Raw genomic sequence first — 20176 nt, forward strand, 5'->3', positions numbered from 1 at the left:
TAAGAAAGACAAGAAATAACAAGTGTTGGTGAGGATGTGGAGAAAAAGAATCCCTCATGCACTGTTGTTAGTGGGGATGCAAACTGGTGTAGCCACTGTGGAAAACAGTAAGGGAGGTTCCTAAAGAAATTAGAAATAGGAATAGCATATGATGCAGTAATTCTACTACTGGGTATTTATCCAAAGAAATAAAAAAACACTATTTGTGGGGCACCTGGGTGGTTCAGTTGGTTAAGCATCCAACTTTTGATCTCAGCTCAGGTCTTGATCTCAGGATTGTGAGTTCAAGCCCCACATTGGGCTCCATGCTGGGCGTGGAACCTACTTAAACACACACACACACACACACACACACACACAACACAGCAAAACACTAATTTGAAAAGATATATGCGCCCCTATGTTTACTGATTATTATTCACGGTAGCCAAAATAAGGAGGCAACCCAAGTGTCCATCTATAGATGAATGGATAAAAAAAAAAAAATGTGGCATACATGTACAATGAACCATTACTCAGCCATAAAAAAGAATGAGATTTTTTTTTCATTTGCAACAACATGGATGGACCTAGAGGGTATAATACTGAGAAACAAGTCAGAGAAAGACAAACATCGTATGATTTCACTCATATGTAGAATTTTAGAAACAAAACAAAGAAAAAAGAGACAAAAAAACAGACTCTTAAATACAGAACAAACTGGTGATTGCCACAGAGGTCGGTAGGTGGATGGGTGGCATAAAGAAAGGGGATTAACAGTACACTTGTCATGATGAGCACCGAGTACTGTATAGAATTGCTGAATCATTACATTGCACACCTGAAACTAATAACCCTGTATATTAATTATACTTTATTTTTTTTTAAAAAGGGCAGACCTGAATAGACATTTTTCCAAAGATGACAGGATGACATACAGATGGCCAACAGGTACACAAAAAGATGCTCAAGATAACCAATCCTCAGGGAAATGCAAATCAAAACTGCAATGAGGTACCACCTCACACCTGTCAGAATGGCTAAAATCAACGATACAGAAACAACAGGAGTTGATGAGGATGTAGAGAAAAGGGATCCCTTTTATACTGTTGGGAATGTAAATGGTGCAGCCACTACAGAAAACAGAATGGAAGTTCCTCAAAAAATTAAAAACCAGAAATGTCATATGATCCAGCAATCTACTTTAGGGTATTCATTGAAAGAAAATGAAAACACCAATTTGTAGAGATATACACACTCCTATGTTCAATGCAGCATTATTTATCACAGCCAAGATACGGAAGCAACCTAAGAATCCATTGACAGATGAATGGATAAAGATGTGGTATTTATATACAAGGGAATATTACTCAGCCATAAGAAAGAGATCTTGCCATTTGTGACAACATGGACCTAGAGGGTATGATGCTAAGTGAAATAAGATGAAGACAAATATGATATATTTGTATGTGGAATCTAAAAACCAAAAGAACTAACAAAACTAAAGAGGAAACAAACTGTTGCTTACCAGAGGCAAGGAAGGGTTAGGGGGTGGGGGGGACAAAATAGATGAAGGGGATTAAGAGGTACAAACTTCCAGTTATAAAACAAATTAAGTCACAGGGATGTAATGTACAGCACCAGGAATATAGTCAATAATATTGTAATAATTTTGTATGGTGACAGATGGTAATTAGACTTATCACGGGTATCGCTTTATAATGTATAAAGAACTCACTGTGATATATACCTGAAACCAACAGAATACTCTGTGTCAATCATACTTCAAAAAATTTATACCTTAAAGGAACTGAAACTTGAATTATGCTATTTCATCAACTTGGTAATTATTTTCAAGTAATTCTCTTTAACCTTTAATTTAAAGTCTGAATAGTTCCCTATAGTTTATTCCGAAATTTCATTTGCTAGCATTCTTGCCACTTTCTCTGATATGAAAACAGGTCAGGTTAGTTTAACTTTAGTACTGTTGCCTTTCTTAAAGAAGAAAGTGAAATATATCTTATGCCCACAGCTCTCAAATGTGAAAAACATCTGGCTCCACTCCTCTCATTTCTGTTATCTGATCCGTCTAGACTTTATAAGACACTAAAACAAAATTAGGGTAGTAGTTTCTAGTCCTAATCAGCTTTTCAATATTATAACTAATGATATTCCAGGTATTTTTATACTAAAATAGGATATTTGGTAAAATTACTACATCAATTATTCTAAACAATAAAATATATCTAATAGAAAAATCAATGCAAATTCATAGCATTTGATATTTAAGCTCAATATACCATGAAGTTTAATATTTAAGTCCAATATATACAGCTTTTAAAAAGAAAAGAAAATTACCTTTCAAAAGATGATTGAGGTCCATTGTGTCATGTAAGGCTTTTTGTTTATATCTGTGGTCTGAACTGGAATCTAACACTGAAGATTTTGAAGTGAAATCAGGCCCGTGTTTTTCTTGCCCTTTTTTGACTGATTTCAAAGATTTTGAATTATTTTTTAAATCCTCAACATTTCCATATACTTCTTGACTCACATTTTCTTGCCTTTTAACTTTTACTTTTTGATCATTCGATGCTCCCAGTTCAAAAGACTGAACAGGGCTGATGTCTGGAGTAGACAGAGGGGTGACATCTGTCACAGTATCTTCAGATTCCTCGGGGTAGTCATTGACTTTTGGTTTAGTACTTGAAGGCTGTATGCCTGCTGATTTCATTCCTGGTTTATATTTCTGTTTTGGTGACAAGTGGGTTACACCACACAGACTTTTTTTTAATGATTGTGATGAATCAGAGACACAGACATCAGACCCTGCATCTGAACCATCTGTGCCTGAACTTGAAGATGAGGAGGACAAAGAGGAAGAGCAGGAGGAGGAATTACCTTTGGAATACTTTTTACTTATGTTTTTTTTAAAGTTATTAGATGGTTTAGCTGACTTGGACCTGACATATTGCTTTTTCCCATCATCACTGCTTTCCTCTCCATCTGTATAATAATCATCTTCACGTTCCTTTGTAATTTTGGGAATTCTACTTGGAGTGCGCAAGTGTATTTTATGCCCTGTTGTAGCATCCCACAATTTTTTTGATCTTGAAGTGGTCAATGATAAAGAATTTCTGGTTTGCATATTATCATTTTCTACAGAGTGTTCTTCTGGAGGAATTTTCTCCTTTATTTCATTTTCCTTTCTTTGTATTCCAAATTTCAAGTTTACATTTTCTGTATCTTTATCTATTCTCTCTTTAGGGTCATCATTTTGCTTGCCAAAAACTGAGTTACTTTCACATTTCTTTGCTTCTTCAAAGTCACTGTCAAAGAAGGAATGGTCCACTTCACCTTCTGATATATCTATAAACCGATCCATGATGGTAAAAATATATCTGAAAAAGAGGCCAGTATTACCATCAAACTAAAGAATAATTTCCTAATACTTTTCACTTTTTACAGTAATTGCATATTACAAACCAAGAAGTTTGATTATAGAGAAAAATGACAAACACCAAAAAAACAGTAACTCAGTGAAGTGATAATTGGCTACAGGGGTAATAATAAATTGTATCAGTGATTTGAAACATAAGTAAGTCTATTAGTTCAATTCACAAGGTACTCAAGCATGTCACAAACATATACATAGGTGAATATCCATACACCTAGGCGAACACTAAGGAAAATCTGTCTTCTGTAAGTACAATTAGAGTTTAGAATAAGAAGGGATGGTGTTAAAACCTCTCCAAATCAGCTAAGCCATCCTGAATTTAGAATGTGACCTCTAATACATAATGACTTGGAAGGCAGCTGATTCTACTTCTGGAGGTAAAGAAAAGCAAGGGCCTAGAATATCTTACTATTATTAGAAGGCACAGTATTCAAATATACCTGTTATCGTGGTAATACAACAAAGGCTCTAGTTTAAAGGGGCTTCCACTGTCCAAGTTGGACAATTTAGCACTGGAAAACAAAACACACAAAATATACTTAAAAATGAAAAAGTACTTCTGTGCAAAGTTATTAGTCCATAATGATATTCAAAAGGGCAAATAATATGAGGTACATTAAAAGAAAGGTATGTATAAATTTCTAATAATATACAGCCAACAATCCAGCTATGTACTCAGTATATTCAAAATTATGATTAATTCTACTACAATAAAAAATTATGTAATCTGTATTCTAAATCAGCCATGATACTCTGGAGCCTTTTATTGCTTAAGTAATCCTGCAACCTGTAAAACAAGTACAAACATGATTTAAAAATCAACCAAACTCATACCATTAGTACTAATGCAATAGGTTAATAAGATAGATTAAAGGTATGTGTGGTAATACATTTTACCATCATTGGGTAACTTTTTCTGCCGTTAAGGTTTTGAAGAATTTAAGAGATTCTGACACATTAAACATAAAAATTTATTCGCAATCAACTTTTAAATGCTTAAGGGAATCTGATTAATTAAATTAGTAAGTTAAGACTTACTAGATTTATTAAAAATATCTAAGTGCTTAGTTAGACTTCCTTTATTAGATATATAAGTATCCCTTGTCAGGTGTTCAAGGTACTTAAGAAAATCAAATACACTAAAATTGTAATTGTGCTGTTCATTACAAATTGAATTTGCAAGTCTGCAAATGGTATAGAATGTTCAGGGAAAATTAAGCTAAGTGAAGATTAATCAAGATACAAATGAGTTTTAAAATTCTAACAAGTAGATTTAAATTGAAATGAGATATGTAAGTAGGGGCGCCTGGGTGGCACAGTCCTTAAGCGTCTGCCTTCGGCTCAGGGCGTGATCCCGGCGTTCTGGGACCGAGCCCCACGTCAGGCTCCTCTGCTGGGAGCCTGCTTCTTTCTCTCCTACTCCCCCTGCTTGTGTTCCCTCTCTCACTGGCTGTCTCTCTCTGTGTCAAATAAATAAATAAAATCTTAAAAAAAAAAAAGATACGTAAGTAGATCTTAAAAGTTTGAGAAAAATCAGATAACTTATACCTAAATAATAAATACAAGAAATATTATTTCCCATAGCACAGATCAATGCCCTCGTAAGTTTTAAAACTCATCAGCGGGATGCCTCCTCCACAAATCCTCAAAGATATTTAATAAGGTTTTAGATGTCATATTTATCCCCACTGAAATTACAGTCTACTCTCTTAATTTATAAAAATTGAAACTTATCTCCCTGGCATTTGGCAATAATTTTCAGAGCCATTAGAAAGTCAAAAGCCTTTTCAATCAGTACGTTCATTTCTGAAATTCATCCTAAGAATATAATACTAAAAAGAAAGAATGGTGTGCATTACAGTATTACCTGTAATACTAAAAAAACTTGAATAGAAGAATATTATGACTCCATTAAAAGAATTACTTATATCAGGGGTCAGCAGGCTACAGTGCATGAGTCAAACCTGATCTGCCATTTGTTTTTGTAAATGAAGTTTTACTGGAACACAGCCACAGGTTTAGATACTGTCTCTGACAGCTATCACACTCTAACTGCAGAGTTGAGTAGCTGTGACAGAGACCATATAGCCCACAAAGCCTAAAATATTTATCAACTGACCCTTTACTGAAAAAGTCTGTGGACCCCTGATTTAGGTGATACATCAGCATGAAAAATGCACAATACAAAACTGTTATCCATACTGAATTAATAATATAATTTACACATTTAAACAAAAACTAGTGGGGAAAAGGGCAAAATTAAGTTGACCTGTTAGAAGAAAACCAAAAATCCCACTGCATTTTTAGTATTTCCATTACTGTTTTTATAATAGTGTCCCTGCAATAAATTAAGCAAATAAGTGATGACCGGGAGTCTGCACAATGAAAAAGAATGACCAGAGTCAGACACACTCAAACTTGGTTCTGCCACTTCCCAATTGTGTTTCTGGGCACATGTGCAAGGATGTTCATCATAGCACTACTGTTTCTAATAGCAATGAATTAGGAAAAAACTCAACGTCTAATAAGAGGCAAATGGATAAGCAAAATGTATATACTATATGTCAGTCAAAAAGGATGAGCTAAGATATACAAAAATAATGTTTACTAAAAGAGCAGAATTACATGAACAATTATATAGAACGTAAAACACACGATACTGAATTCCTCACGGGCACAAAATTACATAGCATGGACTGGAAGGACATCATTAAACAGCTAAGAGTATGAGGCTGTGAGGGAAGAGGAGGAATGAGGGTGAAGAAGCCCACAGTGCTGGGGCGCCTGGGTGGCTCAGTCGTTAAGCGTCTTCCTTCGGCTCAGGTCATGATCCCAGGGTCTTGGGATCCAGCCTAGCATCAGGCTCCCTGCTCAGCGGGAAGCCTGCTTCTCCCCCTCCCACTCCCCCTGCTTGTGTTCCCTCTCTCGCTGTGTCTCTGTCAAATAAATAAAATCTTAAAAAGAAGCCCACAGTGGGGGAAAAATAAAGAACCTGGCAGAGGCCTGTGATATTGGGTCATCACATCACAAACAGTACGACTGAGGGGCACCTGGCTGGCTCAGCAAGTTGAGCATGTGACTCTTTGATCTCAGGGTTGTGAGCTGGAGCGCCATATTGGGTGTAGTGCCTACTTAATTAAAAAAAAAAAAATCATAAAAAAAAAGTATGACTGATCACTGTCAATCCAATTCTGTTCATCTAAGTTCAAAAAGGAAACCAACAAATCAAAACAGCCACTGAATGGTGGATAGCTCTTACAAACATTTTGTCATTAAATTCCCCCAAAAGTTACCCTCTTTTGTGAGGTAATTAACTCTTTAATCCAAAATGTCAAGGGATGGAATAAAAAGGGTTGCAGGTATTGTTTTTTTTTTCTTTCTGTGTTACTTGGTTAAGAATACCTTTGTGATTTAAAAGAAAAACAAAACAAAACAAAAAACGGGGGGGGGGGGGGTGGTGGTGGAGAGAGGCGCCCCTGGGTGGCTCAGTCTGGTTAAGCGTCTGATTCTCGATTTAGGCTCAGGTCATGATCTCAGGGTCGTGAAGAAGAACATGGAGCCTGCTTAAGATTCTCTCCGTCCTGCTCCCTGTGCCCCTCCCCCCACCCCTGCTTGCCTGTGCTCGCTCTCAAAAAAAATTTTTTTTGTAAGTTTCTTCAAATTTTTAAAAACAATGGTTTCATGGCATAGCCCAGAGCATAAATTTCCCTAGTCGGTTTAAAAAACAACTCTTTCAAAAACAAATCATCCAAATCATTCTAACTACCATGCCTCAGAAAAACCTGTTTACATTTTTCAGGAAATACACAAAATTACTAACCTAACACTCATTTGTATGAGTGCTACTATTCTAGTACAACTAACAGCTAAAATGTATCTAAGTTTAAGAGGTTTTTATTATTCCCATTTACCAATGAGAAAAATGAAGCAGAGCAAGAACTTGCCCAGTCAAACAGCTCAGTAAGTGGCACAGCGAGGATTCTAAGGCAGGCACAGTTTAAGGATATTATTAATCACTGTTTATTCTGCTTCAAAGTAAGGTCCTGAGCTAAGATCGGTTTTTTTAAACCTTTAAAATACATTGTTGTGATATCTATGATTTATCTGATAGTAAACTGTCACCAAGATAACAAGATCTTCTCATCATTGGGACTTTTAAAGGACAATGGGACCTATTTAGCAATATGGTTTTAGGAACAGTTCTTTGCAGAAAAGGATGGTCTGTACAGTTAAAATCAGATACACAAGCCAGTGACTGCCACATATTTTGCTGGGATTTATTTACTATGTAGCAGTTTTCCACTCACAAAGTAAATTGGAACAAACCTCACCAGAATCACAAATTAAACCAGTAGAGGCCTTGAGTAAAGTGTTAATCTAGGTAACAAGAATTCACAACTCTGAATTAACTTATGACCCTCTCTATTCCAATCTGAGTTTGTGACCAAACCACCTTTCCAAAGAGAGTAGTGAATTCCAAACGTATTTCTGACAAGGAGAGTGACAATTCTGGAAGTCACTAAACTTGAAATGTTTCCAGCATGCCTCCTCTTTGTGTGTTTGGCATATCAAGTCAAATTTTGTGATCCCTGATAACCTTGAGCGAGACCTATGTAAAGTTCCCTATGAAGGTGCATGGCAAAATAATGAAAGTTAGAGCTAACAGCCTTCCCATATCCTCCAAGTTCCCCAAGAGTCCTGAAAGGAAAAAAATTTTACCCCCTTACATTAGGAATGAAGATACTAAGGCCTAGCAATTTAAATGGCTTTAACAATTTAAATTAGTTTGTATCAAGTATGCCTCTTCCAACTTCAAGCTTTATCGATTTGTGAATAAAAAAAAATGAGATGGACAGTTGAAAATAGATTCAAAAGGTTCTGGAAAATGGAAAAGAAGCTAACTTTCAAACAGATTTTTATAATGTGCCAAGCACTGTTCTAAGCACTCTTTCACTCATCATTTACCATAGATTATTTTCACTGACCATTTAATACTGGTAACAACTTTGAGGTTAGAGACAAGGAAACTGAAGCACAGAGATTAATGACATGTTCAAAGACCACATGTCTAGAAAGCAATAGAGTCAGGATTTGAGTCCAGACTGTCAGCAGTCTTACTGATTATGCTGTATTGAAACAAGCAGAGGAAAATAAGCCAAAAACCTAATGGGGAGGTATACTCTGAAATAGCCAAATAATAACACAATAATGGCACAGACGCAGAATGAGGGAAGGTGAGGAGGGAAGGTGCACTGAGAGCCCCAGCTTAAAAGAAGGTTCACTGAAAAAAGACTCAGAGCTTACCAAGTGGCAAAAGCATGACTTAGAAATCAAAAGATTAAAATGCTCTTAAGTCATACCGGATAGCAATATGCAGTCTTAAGGGAACTTGCATTATATTCTGCTTGGTCAAACTATTTCTTGAATGAAGCATTTAGTTCTTGGTGCTATGGTGAAGAGTCTAGCATCTAAGTCATGATCAATGGTTTATCAAACAAGGATTCATAGCTAGTAAAAGTAATGGCTAAGAGAAAGGGTATGTTCAGATATTTAAAAGACTGTGATATAAAAAAAGATTTTAGGAGCTGTTATTTGTAGTGCCAGAGGTAGAACTTTCATCAACAGATGTAATATATAAGAAACCTGTTCTTAAATCAACATATGGAATGGGCTACTTTCTAAGATTGTGAGCCATGCGTCACTAGATGTTGGAGCAAAAATTGTCCACTTGTTGGGTTACTACAGAGGGAATTCATGCATTAGGAGGATACGATTTTCCCAACCATAACATTTTATGAACGAGGTCTAAATCCCAACATCTATTTGTAATCCAAATAATTAGGTAGTTCTTTGAAATCCGTTTTTCACAGCTAACAGTTTCGTGCCTTATTTCCTTAGAAACTGTGAACTCCTGGATCGTGCTCATCTTTATATCCCCAGTGTCTACAGTACGATCTGACGAATACTAAACATTCCAAGAATTTTTATCTGATGAAGGAGTTTGGCGTTAGGAGACTTAAAATTGAACTCTAGTTCTGCTCTTTGATATCTATGTAAGCAGAAAAATGACTTTTCCCTCAGCTAGTTTCCTTGACAGTTTCCCACAACCGTCCCCCACCAACCTTCACCCCCCCCCCCCCCACTACACACACCAGAATTAACTACGGCCTTATCTGTATTTACACGGTTTCTGTAGTACTCAACAGTTGTTAAGGACCCTCCTTCCCAAGTGGTCACAGTTCATGAGAGGTAGCGCATAACACCCGGGAGACTTTTCAGGCATAATATGCAACAGATAGGGTTATTGTAAGAACTTAAGCACTATGGTGATTTAACTGAATTTACGGGAAAATTATCCAACGATCCCACCCACTAAGCAATCTTTCCGATAACATTTATTTCAAACTTGGTGGGCGTCATTTTACTTTACAAATACAAATGTGGACTTAAGAAGATTAAAAAGATTCTCTTTATACCATACTGGGAAAGGGTAAAAATTAAATGATAATTCATTTAATAACTCTTTTGGGGCTCAATGAAAACCGGTATTTGTCAAAGCGGCCTGGGCGTCACTTGGACACTCACCGTTTGTATAGCTCCTGCAGAGCCAGCAACAGAAATACTAATGCTTTTTCAGATACATCAGGAAAACACAAATAAGAATCTGGCATTTTTAAAACTGTCATTTCGTTACTGTGACATCACACTATTTCTGTAATTAGGTGTGTAATATGGTCCAAACAAGGTAACCGGAAAATCTCGGCCGAAAGTAAACACCCGTTTTCCAGGCACTTGAGTCGAGGGTCCGTTTACTACCTCCTCCTGACCACCCCCCTTCCCCGCCCCCCACCGGTAGCAAAAGATAACTGACAGCCCCTCAGGCTCCCGAGTTCAGAGTCAAGTCCTCAGAGGTGGGCGGCGCCGACCCGAACCCGGCTCCCAGGCCATCCCCGAACGCATCCTGGGGGTAGGCCGGGCCGTTCCCATAGGGGCCGGCTGGGGCTGCGGGCGGCCCCACGAACCCGCCGGCCGCGGGCTCGGACGCCTTTGTTGTAGTTACACCCGCCACTCGAGGGGCTGGCTGGGCCGCAGAGCCGACGGAGCAAAGGGCTGGGGGTCCCGGCCCGCCCGCCTTCCTAACTTTCCGCGCTGGCTTCCTCATACCGACCCTGAGTGATCGCCGCTGCCTGGGCTCCAGAGAGATGAAACGGATCCCGAACGGAGGCGAGGGGGGTGGGCGCGTCGCGGGCGAGGAAGAAGGGGATGCTCGCGCACCGCTTACCTGGGTGCCGCGGCCGCCGCAGCCGCCTCGCGCGCCGCCTCGAGCGCCGCCAGCGGCGTTCCAGGGTCGCACGCACGCGCCAGCGCGCGCACGCAGCCCCCGCACGCGGCTCCCAGCGGCATTGCTCGAGCTTCCGGAGGCGGAGAGAGCGGAAAGGGAAAGGAGGGGGTGCAGAGGGAGCGCCGCGAGTACCGCGGGAACTGGGCGGTGGCCAAACGTGCGGCGCGGCGCCTCCTTGTGGCTGCTCGCCGAGGGCGTCATAGAGCGCGGTGGGCCCGCTGGAGGCCTAGAGAGGCTCCACGCTCCCGGCCCCCTGCGGGAGACGGGAGGGGGAAGCCAGGCCCGCGACTCTCCAGTGGACAGAGGCACGTGAAGAAAGGAATCTTGTAGTCCCTTAGTTGTCCAGCGCACCGTTAAGGACTTATTGCTACTGCCCCCGCTGTTAATGGTAATGCGGTGGACCCAGTTGTGACGGTGGCTAATTGGGAAAGTGGCTTTAATTATCTCGTAAGTCCTTACCAAAACAACAACAGTTATAATAAAGGGGGGCAGCTGTGACTTAGTGATTCTTTTTATCAGCAAAGCTCAGATCAGAGAACCAGTGGTTCTATGATCCAAGAGCTGGTAACACATGAGAAAGTCTTCTGACTACTGGTAAGTAGGTGGGTGGTTAAAACAAGAAAAAAAATGATCTCTGTGGAACATGATGAATGATATAATTTTTCGGTTTTGAACTTACAGGCACATACTAGGTGTGGTAGAATAATGGTGTCCCAAATTTGTCTACTTCCTGATCCCTGCAACCCGTGAATATGCCATTTAACGTGGCAGAAGGGACTCTGTGCTATGTGATTAAGGATCTTGAGATGGGAAAATCAACCTAGATTATCCAGGTGAGCTCGGTGGAATCATATGGATTCTTAAAAATGAGAGTCAAGGAGTTCGAAGTCGATAATAGGAGTGGTGGCCATAGAATCAAGAGGTGGTGATGTACAGCACAGTGACTGTAGTTGACAGTACTGTATTGCATACTGGAAAGTTAATACAGTAGATCTTAAAAGTTCTCATCACACACACAGAAAGTTCTCAGGGGCGCCTGGGTGGCTCAGTCATTTAAGCCCTGGACTCTTGATTTCCTCTCAGGTCGTGATCTCAGGGTGGTGAGATGGAGCCCTGGGTGAGGCTCTGCCCACTGAGTGTGGAGCCTGCTTAAGATTCTCTTCTCCCTCTGCCCCTCCTCTCACTCACTCAAAAAAAAGAAAAAGATTCTCATCACAAGGGAAAAAATATGTAGCTATGTGAGGTGACGGATGTTAACTAGACTTATTGTGATATTCATTTCATAATATATACATATATCATGTTGTACACCCTAAACTTACATGCTGTTACATGTAAATTATACCTCAATAAAACTGTAAGTTAAAAAAAATTTTTTTAAAGATTTTATTTATTTATTTCACAGAGAGACAGCCAGCGAGAGAGGGAACACAAGCAGGGGGAGTGGGAGAGGAAGAAGCAGTCTCCCAGTGGAGAAGCCTGACGTGGGGCTTGATCCCAGAACGCCGGGATCACGCCCTGAGCCGAAGGCAGACGCTTAAGAACTGAGCCACCCAGGTGCCCCTAAAAAAATTTTTTTTAATTAAAGAAAAGCAGCAGGAGGTCAGAGTGTCGTAAGGGGGCCTTGAGCCAAGGAAAGCGGGCACTTCTGGAAGCTGACAAAGGGAAGAAAAGGAATTCTCCCCTGAAGCCTCCGGAGGAAGGCAGCCCTGTCAATACCTGATTTTAGACTTCTGACCTCCAGAACAGAAAGAGAATAAATTCGTGTCGTTTTAAAGCACTAAGTTTGTAGTAATTTATTATAGCAGCAATAGAAACCTAATATAATGGGTACCCAGTACAGTTTTTACATGAAAGTGCAAAGGAAGCTAGGAACTAAGGGTTATCCATATCTATCCCAGGGAGTGTCACTAAGGAATTGACTCTATTTTTGTTCTTTACAATGCATTTTGTACTTTGGGTTGTAACTGCCAGCAAGTACACAGAATCCTCCTGTTCTTTTTGTAGGCTAAAAGGCCCGACTTCACTTAATTCTGCTTGATGAAACTATGCTGGCATCATTTCCCAGGGATGATTGTCTACTCTGTGGTCAAAAGTTTGTTATGCAAAGGGTTTGAATAAACATTTCTCCAAAGAATATATACAAATGGCCAATAAGCACATGAAAAGATGCTCAACATGACTAATCATTAGGGAAATGCAAACAAATCATGACATACCACTTCACACACATTAGGGTGGTGGCTACTATAAAAATAAGAGAGAAAATAAAAAGGATTGGCATAAATGTGGTGAGATTGGAAACCTTGTGTATTGCTCATGGGAATGTGAAATGGTATGACTGCTGTGGACAACTATGGCAGTTCCTCAATAAATTGAACACAGAACTACCGTATGACCCAGCAATTTCACATGTGGGTATATACCCCAAAGAATTGAAAGCAGAGTCTCAAACAGGTATTTGTACACCCATGTTTCATTATTCACCAAAGCCAAAAGATGGAAACAACCCAAATGCCTATCAAAAGATCGATAAACAAAATGTGATACGTTCATACAGGAATATTATTCAGCCATAAACAGGAGTGAAGTTATGATACATGCTACAACATGGATGAATCTTGAAAACATGCTAAGTGAAATAAGCCAGGCACAAAAGGACAAATATGAATCCGCTTATATGAAGTACCCAAAATAGGCAAATCGCAGTAACAGAAATTAGAAGTGGGGTGCCTGACTAGCTCAGTTGGTAGAGTGTGCAACTCTTGATCTTGGGATTGTGTGTTTGAGCCCCACATTGGGAGTGGAGATTGCTTAAAAATAAAATCTTAAAAAAAAAAATTGAGTTACCAGGGCCTGAGAGGTGGAGAGGGGAGGGGAATTTCTACTTTAATGCATACAGAGTTCCAGTGCAGGATGATGAAAGTGATCTAGAAATGGACGTTGGTGATGGTTGTACAACAGTGTGAATGTACCTAATGCCACTGAGCTGTACACTTAAAAATGGTTAAAATATTAAATTTTGTGTATGTTTTATAATAAAAAATAACAAAAAAGCTTATATCTTAAACTTTCATTTTGGCTTTTTCTGGACTATGAAATTGTAAAATTTTGCCTTTTGCCCAGTTTTCTTTTCCTGCAAAGAGCACATCCTCAATAGTCTATATTGAATGAATGAATCAATGCATGAAATAGATTGTAAATAAGGTTCTTCAGGACAGAGATTTTAATTGCTTTGTGCCTTGTTATACTTCTGGTCATAGAAGGTCACCAACTCATAAGTGAAAAAAGGCTCTTCTCTAGATTCATTGAATCTGGACTCTCTTATCAGAAAAGAGGAAAATAATATCCCCTGGCCCTTTTTCAAAAATCGTGTTTCACTTATTGTAAACTTCTTGAAACAGAATATAGGTTTGACTGTTTCTGTAGAGAGCTATTAAAAGACCTTTTTGCATAATAGCTGGAGGTTTTTTCATCTATGCTAATAAACTTTATGTTATGAGCAAATGGACATTTTTTTTTAAATTTTGGAATTAAGTTTTGAAAGATGAAGTATTTACTGGGTTGAAGTTATAAACCAAATTGGAATTAAATGTAGTTAAGTTTCATATTTTTTAAGTATCTAAAGGGGGGTACTTCAAAATATCTAAATGCTCTAAGAGGAAATTGAGAAAGCAAAATGACTTAGAGAAGGAGAGAGAGAATCTCAAACAGACCCACTGAGCAGGGAGCCCAAGCTGGGGCTCCATCCCACAACTCTGAGATCATAACCTGAGGTGAAATCACGAGTTGGACACTTAACTGACATAGCCGCCTGGGCGCCCCCAGAGACTATATTTTATACCGTTTCTAATAAAGCACCTAGCTAATATTTTTGGAATGAATGAATGAATAGAAGTCACATACTACCTTCCAGAAGTTTACAATCTATTTAAAAGCGGTTCTGGGATCTAGCTCTGCAGCCGGTTCCCCACTGGGGGAGTATCTGCTTCTGCCTCTCCTTTTGCTCCTCCCCTCCACTTGTGCTCTCTCTCATGGTCTCTCTCTCTCTCTCAAATAAAATCTTAAAAAAAAAGTTTCCATTAAAATACGAGATTATTTTTATTACTTTCTTTTGGTCTACTCAATTATTCTAGATATAGTACCATGGAAGCATATCAGATTTATTCATTCAAAAGTATTTATTAAAGGCCCACTCTGTGCAACCCCTATTCAGGACTCATTAATACTCTAATACTGATTTTTACTTTCCATAGGTATGTTCTCTTTCCTAGAGCAAATAAATGACAAATGAGAGACACTGGCTACCTTTTGGTAGTATATAAAAATTTTATATAATATTAAATACATAGTGCTAATCTGAAAATATTCAAAATCCTTTCCTAATTTATGCAAGTACATTTAATCAAATTGTGCCCTGCCTACTTTATATTTTACTCTGCTTATAATACATATCATGAAACAGCATATAGATCAATTCAAAAAGTTTTTTTGGCCCACATGCGTTTTGGAGAAATTAGATAATAAGTAAACACAATTTATATTCTTTCTTTATAATCTGCTGGCCAATAATACGGGTTATCAAATCGAAGTGCGTGTAGAATTTTTTTTCACTTTACGCTTCATAACTTGAAAATATTAGAGTAAAATAAAGCTAAATGATACAGCTATATCACCAAACTTTTTACTCACAAACATAGTTATATACTGTCTCCCTTCCCCCATCCTTCCCTAAGTCCTTTTGTTCATTTTATAGGTAAATGGGATCAGATTATGAAGAACTATCAATTCCAGGAACCAGAAATGCAAACTTTAACATATTTGCAGTGATAAGTCACCGGGTATCACTGATTTTGGTGAGCGGCCAGATGATCCATGAGAAACTGATTAGTGTATTCTGTCAAAGCAAATTGTGGTAGGTTGTTAAACTAATGAAACCAATGAATTATACTCCCCATATTTAAACCCATGTATAGACCCCTCCCTATTTAATTACTGGTTGGGCCATGTGATTTGCTTTGGTCAGTGGGACATTAGCAAATGTAACACAAGCAAAAGCTTAAAAAGAACTTGCACATGGCATCTCTGAGACTGTCATGTGAAGAAGGCCAAGCTGACCTTTTGGAGAATAAGTACACAGGGAGCAGAGACAAACCATCTCAATAGAGACTCCATAGATCAAACAGTCCCAGCCTAGGCATCAGGAGACCCCAGGCAAGATGAGCAGAATTGCCCAACTGACCCCAGTCCAAATTGCTGACCCACAAAATCATAAGTAAATAAAATGGTTGTTATTTGGTCATATTTTGTTATGCAACGATAGATAATTGACACACCATATCTCCAGTATGTCTTCTTTTGGATAATAACCTCTTGGATAATACTTAGTTTAAAAAAAATAACTAACTGGAATTTAAATAAAAATTTGAAACAAACATAATAAATACTTGGCAGACAAAAAAATCAAATTACATGGCTCATTCTATGTAAATGATTCTTCATAAAACAATAATTACAAAAAAGAATTAAAAATAATAACCTCTCCAAAATATCCACCAAATATTTTACTTCATATGAATGTTATATTTTTTCTTTGTTGAAATAATGACACAGATGATTGCTTATAGAAAAACAGTATAGTCATGGTGATATGAAAATATATCTTAATGCTTACTTCACTATGCTCCCTGGGAAGCAGGATATAACTCATTTTATTGGAAAACAATAGTGCTGTTAAACTGTTGAAATTCTTCAGGATTGCTATAGGAAGAGAGTTCTGAGACTTTGCTTTTGTTTCCCCTATCATTTCTCACTGCTCCTCTATTTACTTCTTCCCTTTCTGCTTTCTATTCCCGATTGGCCCTATCACCCATCCTTTTCCATCATTAATCTCTTTAGAATTCCTTCATTTCCTTTACAATTCTTCCATCTATCAAAGATAGAGCTGCTACTTTTTTGGTCTTAGTAGTACTTACTAGTATTTAGCATATTGGCATCTTTTCAGTAAACATTATCTGTGTATTGACGATGGGATCACGATAGGAGAATAGGAGGGTAACGTTGGACCACTTTCGCTTGAGTAGGTAATAACATTTGCACTGAATCTTTAGTAACAAAAATATAGGGACTTGGAGTCAAAGTGATTATGGCAGCTGTGTACACCCTCTGGCACCAGGCCTACTTTTGGGGCCTTTCCGTAACTAGCAACTGCAGGCTTCATTACTCCTCCACGTTCGTCGGATTCTCTCCCTGAAGGGAAACTGTATTAAAAGTGAGCATCAGGAATGGTTGCTGATTTTATCTAAACAGCCGGTGAAAAAGCAGAAATTTGGGGAACCGTAAGCATGGGAGACTACTCGTCAGTGAAGAGCGGAGAGCGAGGATTAAGGGATCACCTGAGCCGGAGAATTACAAATGCTTCTGACACCTGCCCCCAAATTTTCCATCCTTGGACGGTACCTGGGGGGAGGGGAGGAGAAGCGCAGGACCGAGCAGCTGACCCGGCGATGGGTCGCGCCCCCTCCCCTGAGGGGCAGCGACGGTCGGACCCCCCCCCCCCCGCGCCGCGGGTGGGCGGTGGGGGCCGGGCGCCGCCGGGCACCTCCCACCTGTCACTCAGCGGGCCGCGGTCGCTCTCCGCCCCCCGCCTGACAGGCACCTCGGGGCCGCCCCCGCCCCCGCTCCGCCTTGGGCTTCGCCAGCCTAAGTCACAACAAGGTCCGGCTACCTGGGCGCGCCCGGCCGGACGGCTGCGGGGCGGGCGCCGGGAGGCGGCGCTGAGGGCTCGCTGAGAGGCGCTCGGCGGCGTCTGTTGGAGCCGTTTCCTCGGTGGGCCGCCGGCGAGGGCATGAGCGCCGACTGCCTGTACCTCAGGAGCGGCGGCGGCGGGAGCGGCGAGGGGAGGAGGCGCCGCGCAGAGGCCACCGTCCAGGGCAGCGCCGGGGGACAGCAGGGCAGGAGATGTGCCTGTCCTTAGCGGCACAGCAAGCAGCATGCACCCCGATGCCACCGACAGCAGCGGCGCCGGCCTCAACCTCGCGCCGGCCGCAGCCACCGGCGGCCGTCCTGCCCCGGGCGCTCCGGGCGAGCGGCGGCCGGACCCCCGGGAAGACGCGGCGGCGCCGGGGGCTCCTGGCGGCGGGAGCTGGCGAGTGCCAGTGGCTGTGGCCGCACTCGCCGCCGTGTGCCTCTCCTGCCTGGGGCCCGGTTGCTGGCAGGCGGCCGGAGGCGCGGGGCCGTGCACCGTCCTGCTCAGGCTCAGTCTGTACGTGGGCTGCGCCGCGGCCGCCTTCCTCCTGGGGACCTTGTTCTCCCTCGTCTGCCGGAGCCGGCGAGCCCCGCCGCCCGACTTCGTCGCCGCCTGGAGACGGCTGGCCGCGGCCGCCCGCCGCGGGCGGGGGGTAAGTACCGGTCTCCCCACTGCCTCGCGCGCCCGGGGCCTCGGCCCGGCCCTCCCCGCTTCCGGTGCCAGCCGCCCGCTCTCGGAGACCCGGGTGGCGGCGGCGTGGCCCGTCCTCCCGCCCGGGTTGCGGCAGAGGAACGGGGCTGGGGTTGGTCGGCCCGGCGGGTAGCTGCGAACGGTCCCTCGGCCCCCGCGGGAAGCGGGCTCCGGGCTCCGCCGGGCTTGCGAGATGCTCGCGGAGATGCACGTTGTTAGGCTCTGTAGTTGCTCCACAAGCATCCATCCCCAGGCACCACCTTGATAGCTGAATAATCATGCCAAATCTTGGCTACCGCTCTGCAGTTGGCGACGGGAGCCCTCAATGTACGCACGCGCTGCGCCCTGTATGGGTCATTGTGTTTCTAACCGTTCTCTGGGGGAGGTAACTTTGTGACCTTTTACCGCTGCGGAAACTTGTTCAGAGAGGCTCACTGGTTAGTTCTCACCCTGCCAGTACCTCTCACCCAACGCTGTGCACACTTTTACCGCCTCATCCTGCCATCCACTCTGTAGATCAGTAACGCAGTCCCAGCTAGTTTCTGTGATTTAGAAAGGGGATGTCAGAAATCACTTCAGTTTGCAACAACGGGGAAGGTACCCCCAGTGAGGTGTGGGACAGCAGGGCGGGGGTTAGGGAAGATAGGAATGAGCTCTTCTCTTCCTTAGTGCCAAACCGCTACTTGATCAACCTCCCAGCTTCCGCTGGTAACCCTCTAAATGAAACTGGATTCTGTTGTAGCTTGTTAGCTTGTTGTGTTTGGGGCTGAGATTTGTTTCTGCCAATAATTTATTTAACATGGGTTTACTAAGAGAATTATATTTCATAAGCCAGTAAGATACAGGATAATGTCTCTAAATAAGCCAGTGAGGAAATAACATACTCCACAAACCAGTGATAGATGAATACACTATTGTTCCAGGCAGTGGGGAAATAAAGTCCAGATTTATTTAAGCAGTACCTCTCTAGGTTTTGGTTCTTGGTGGAGTCAGTGCTCTCAACCAAAAGCTGGGTATTATCTGCTGGGACACATAGCTAGTGGACAATGGCATTGATGTTGGCAGGCAAGGAGAGCTGCTCTGAAGGTTAGTACTTTCTAACCAAGGCAGAAACAGATGTCCCTTCCCCTCCTGAGACTGCTGCCTGGTTTAACACCCTGCTGACCAAGAGTTGCCTGACCACAGCAGGAGCAAGTGTTTCAAGATCTACAGAGAGCTGTTCAGGTCAGGAAAGAGTAGCCTTGCCCAGACTGAATACTCTGGATAAGTCCACACAAATTACTGGTGTTTAAAGTTTAAGTGTCCATTACGTCATACTTATTCTTCATATATTTAGATGGATAAGCACTCAAGAGCACAATAGTTCTGCAGATATCATCTTGACACGGTTTCTCAAATTCACCCTCCAATCAAAACAATTCCACTTAATTTAAAAACGTGGATTTGAAATTATAACCAATATACAACATAATTTGGCACTCACTGCTTGACTGAATTATATTGTCATTAAACTGAAATTGCCCAGCCACTTTAGGGTAAGGGAAATGGCAGTGGTTTAACTTCATAAAAATATTTGTTAGAGGGACCATTGTCCCCTGGGTTTTGTATTTGCTTATGATATGATCTGCTTACTCTTTTGTAAAAATCATCACCCTCTTCACCAAAATTACCCTGTCCTGAATCGGTCACTTCTGAATGCAGCCCTGAGATAATTGGTGGAGGGTCGTAGGTAAGGGAGTCAGGCATCCTCACTCTGTAAGTCTCAAAAATTAGTAATGTTTATTTCTTTTAAAAGCCTTCATGTAACAGTTCTTTTTTTTTTTTTTTCATATCTAATTTAGCAAGAGTTGGTGGGCAGGTGTATTTTTCCTCTGGACTTTTCTCTGCAATGGCAGAAAATAAGGATCCCGATTTTACTAGCCAGTTTATTGATTTATAAATGATGTCCCAGTTCTTTAGAGTA

At 41.4% G+C, this 20176-nt stretch overlaps 2 protein-coding genes and 1 long non-coding RNA gene across 7 annotated transcripts in view; 2 read left to right on the forward strand and 1 right to left on the reverse strand.

Annotated features, from left to right (window-relative positions):
• CFAP97 (cilia and flagella associated protein 97) overlaps positions 1-10845 on the reverse strand; it is a 36218-nt gene extending 25373 nt beyond the window's left edge. The window contains exons 1-3 of one of the 4 annotated variants that reach the window (XM_044387612.3): positions 10716-10845; positions 3874-3945; positions 2338-3377 (exon numbers count right to left, since the gene is read on the reverse strand). In XM_044387612.3, coding sequence (XP_044243547.2) covers positions 2338-3377; positions 3874-3945; positions 10716-10837 — 1234 coding nt within the window. In that variant the 5' untranslated portion in view covers positions 10838-10845. The other 3 variants (XM_026508601.4, XM_026508604.4, XM_026508605.4) reach the window with 3 other exon arrangements.
• Positions 10846-10877: 32 nt separating this feature from the next.
• Positions 10878-16105, forward strand: LOC113262065 (uncharacterized). 2 transcript variants are annotated; one of them, XR_006410560.3, is made up of 3 exons: positions 10878-11369; positions 11457-11608; positions 15532-16105. It is a non-coding gene; the product is annotated as an uncharacterized LOC113262065 (long non-coding RNA). The 2 variants fall into 2 exon arrangements; XR_008956020.1 differs by lacking the exon at positions 15532-16105 and adding an exon at positions 12783-14184.
• A 1334-nt stretch (positions 16106-17439) lies between these two features.
• Positions 17440-20176, forward strand: part of SNX25 (sorting nexin 25) — a 130709-nt gene continuing 127972 nt past the window's right edge. Inside the window, exon 1 of the mRNA XM_026508607.4 lies at positions 17440-18175. Coding sequence (XP_026364392.1) covers positions 17768-18175 — 408 coding nt within the window. The 5' untranslated portion in view covers positions 17440-17767. The remainder of the gene's footprint in view (positions 18176-20176) is intronic.

The sequence above is a fragment of the Ursus arctos genome, unplaced genomic scaffold (assembly GCF_023065955.2).
Source record: "Ursus arctos isolate Adak ecotype North America unplaced genomic scaffold, UrsArc2.0 scaffold_27, whole genome shotgun sequence".
Taxonomy (NCBI): Eukaryota; Metazoa; Chordata; class Mammalia; order Carnivora; family Ursidae; genus Ursus; species Ursus arctos.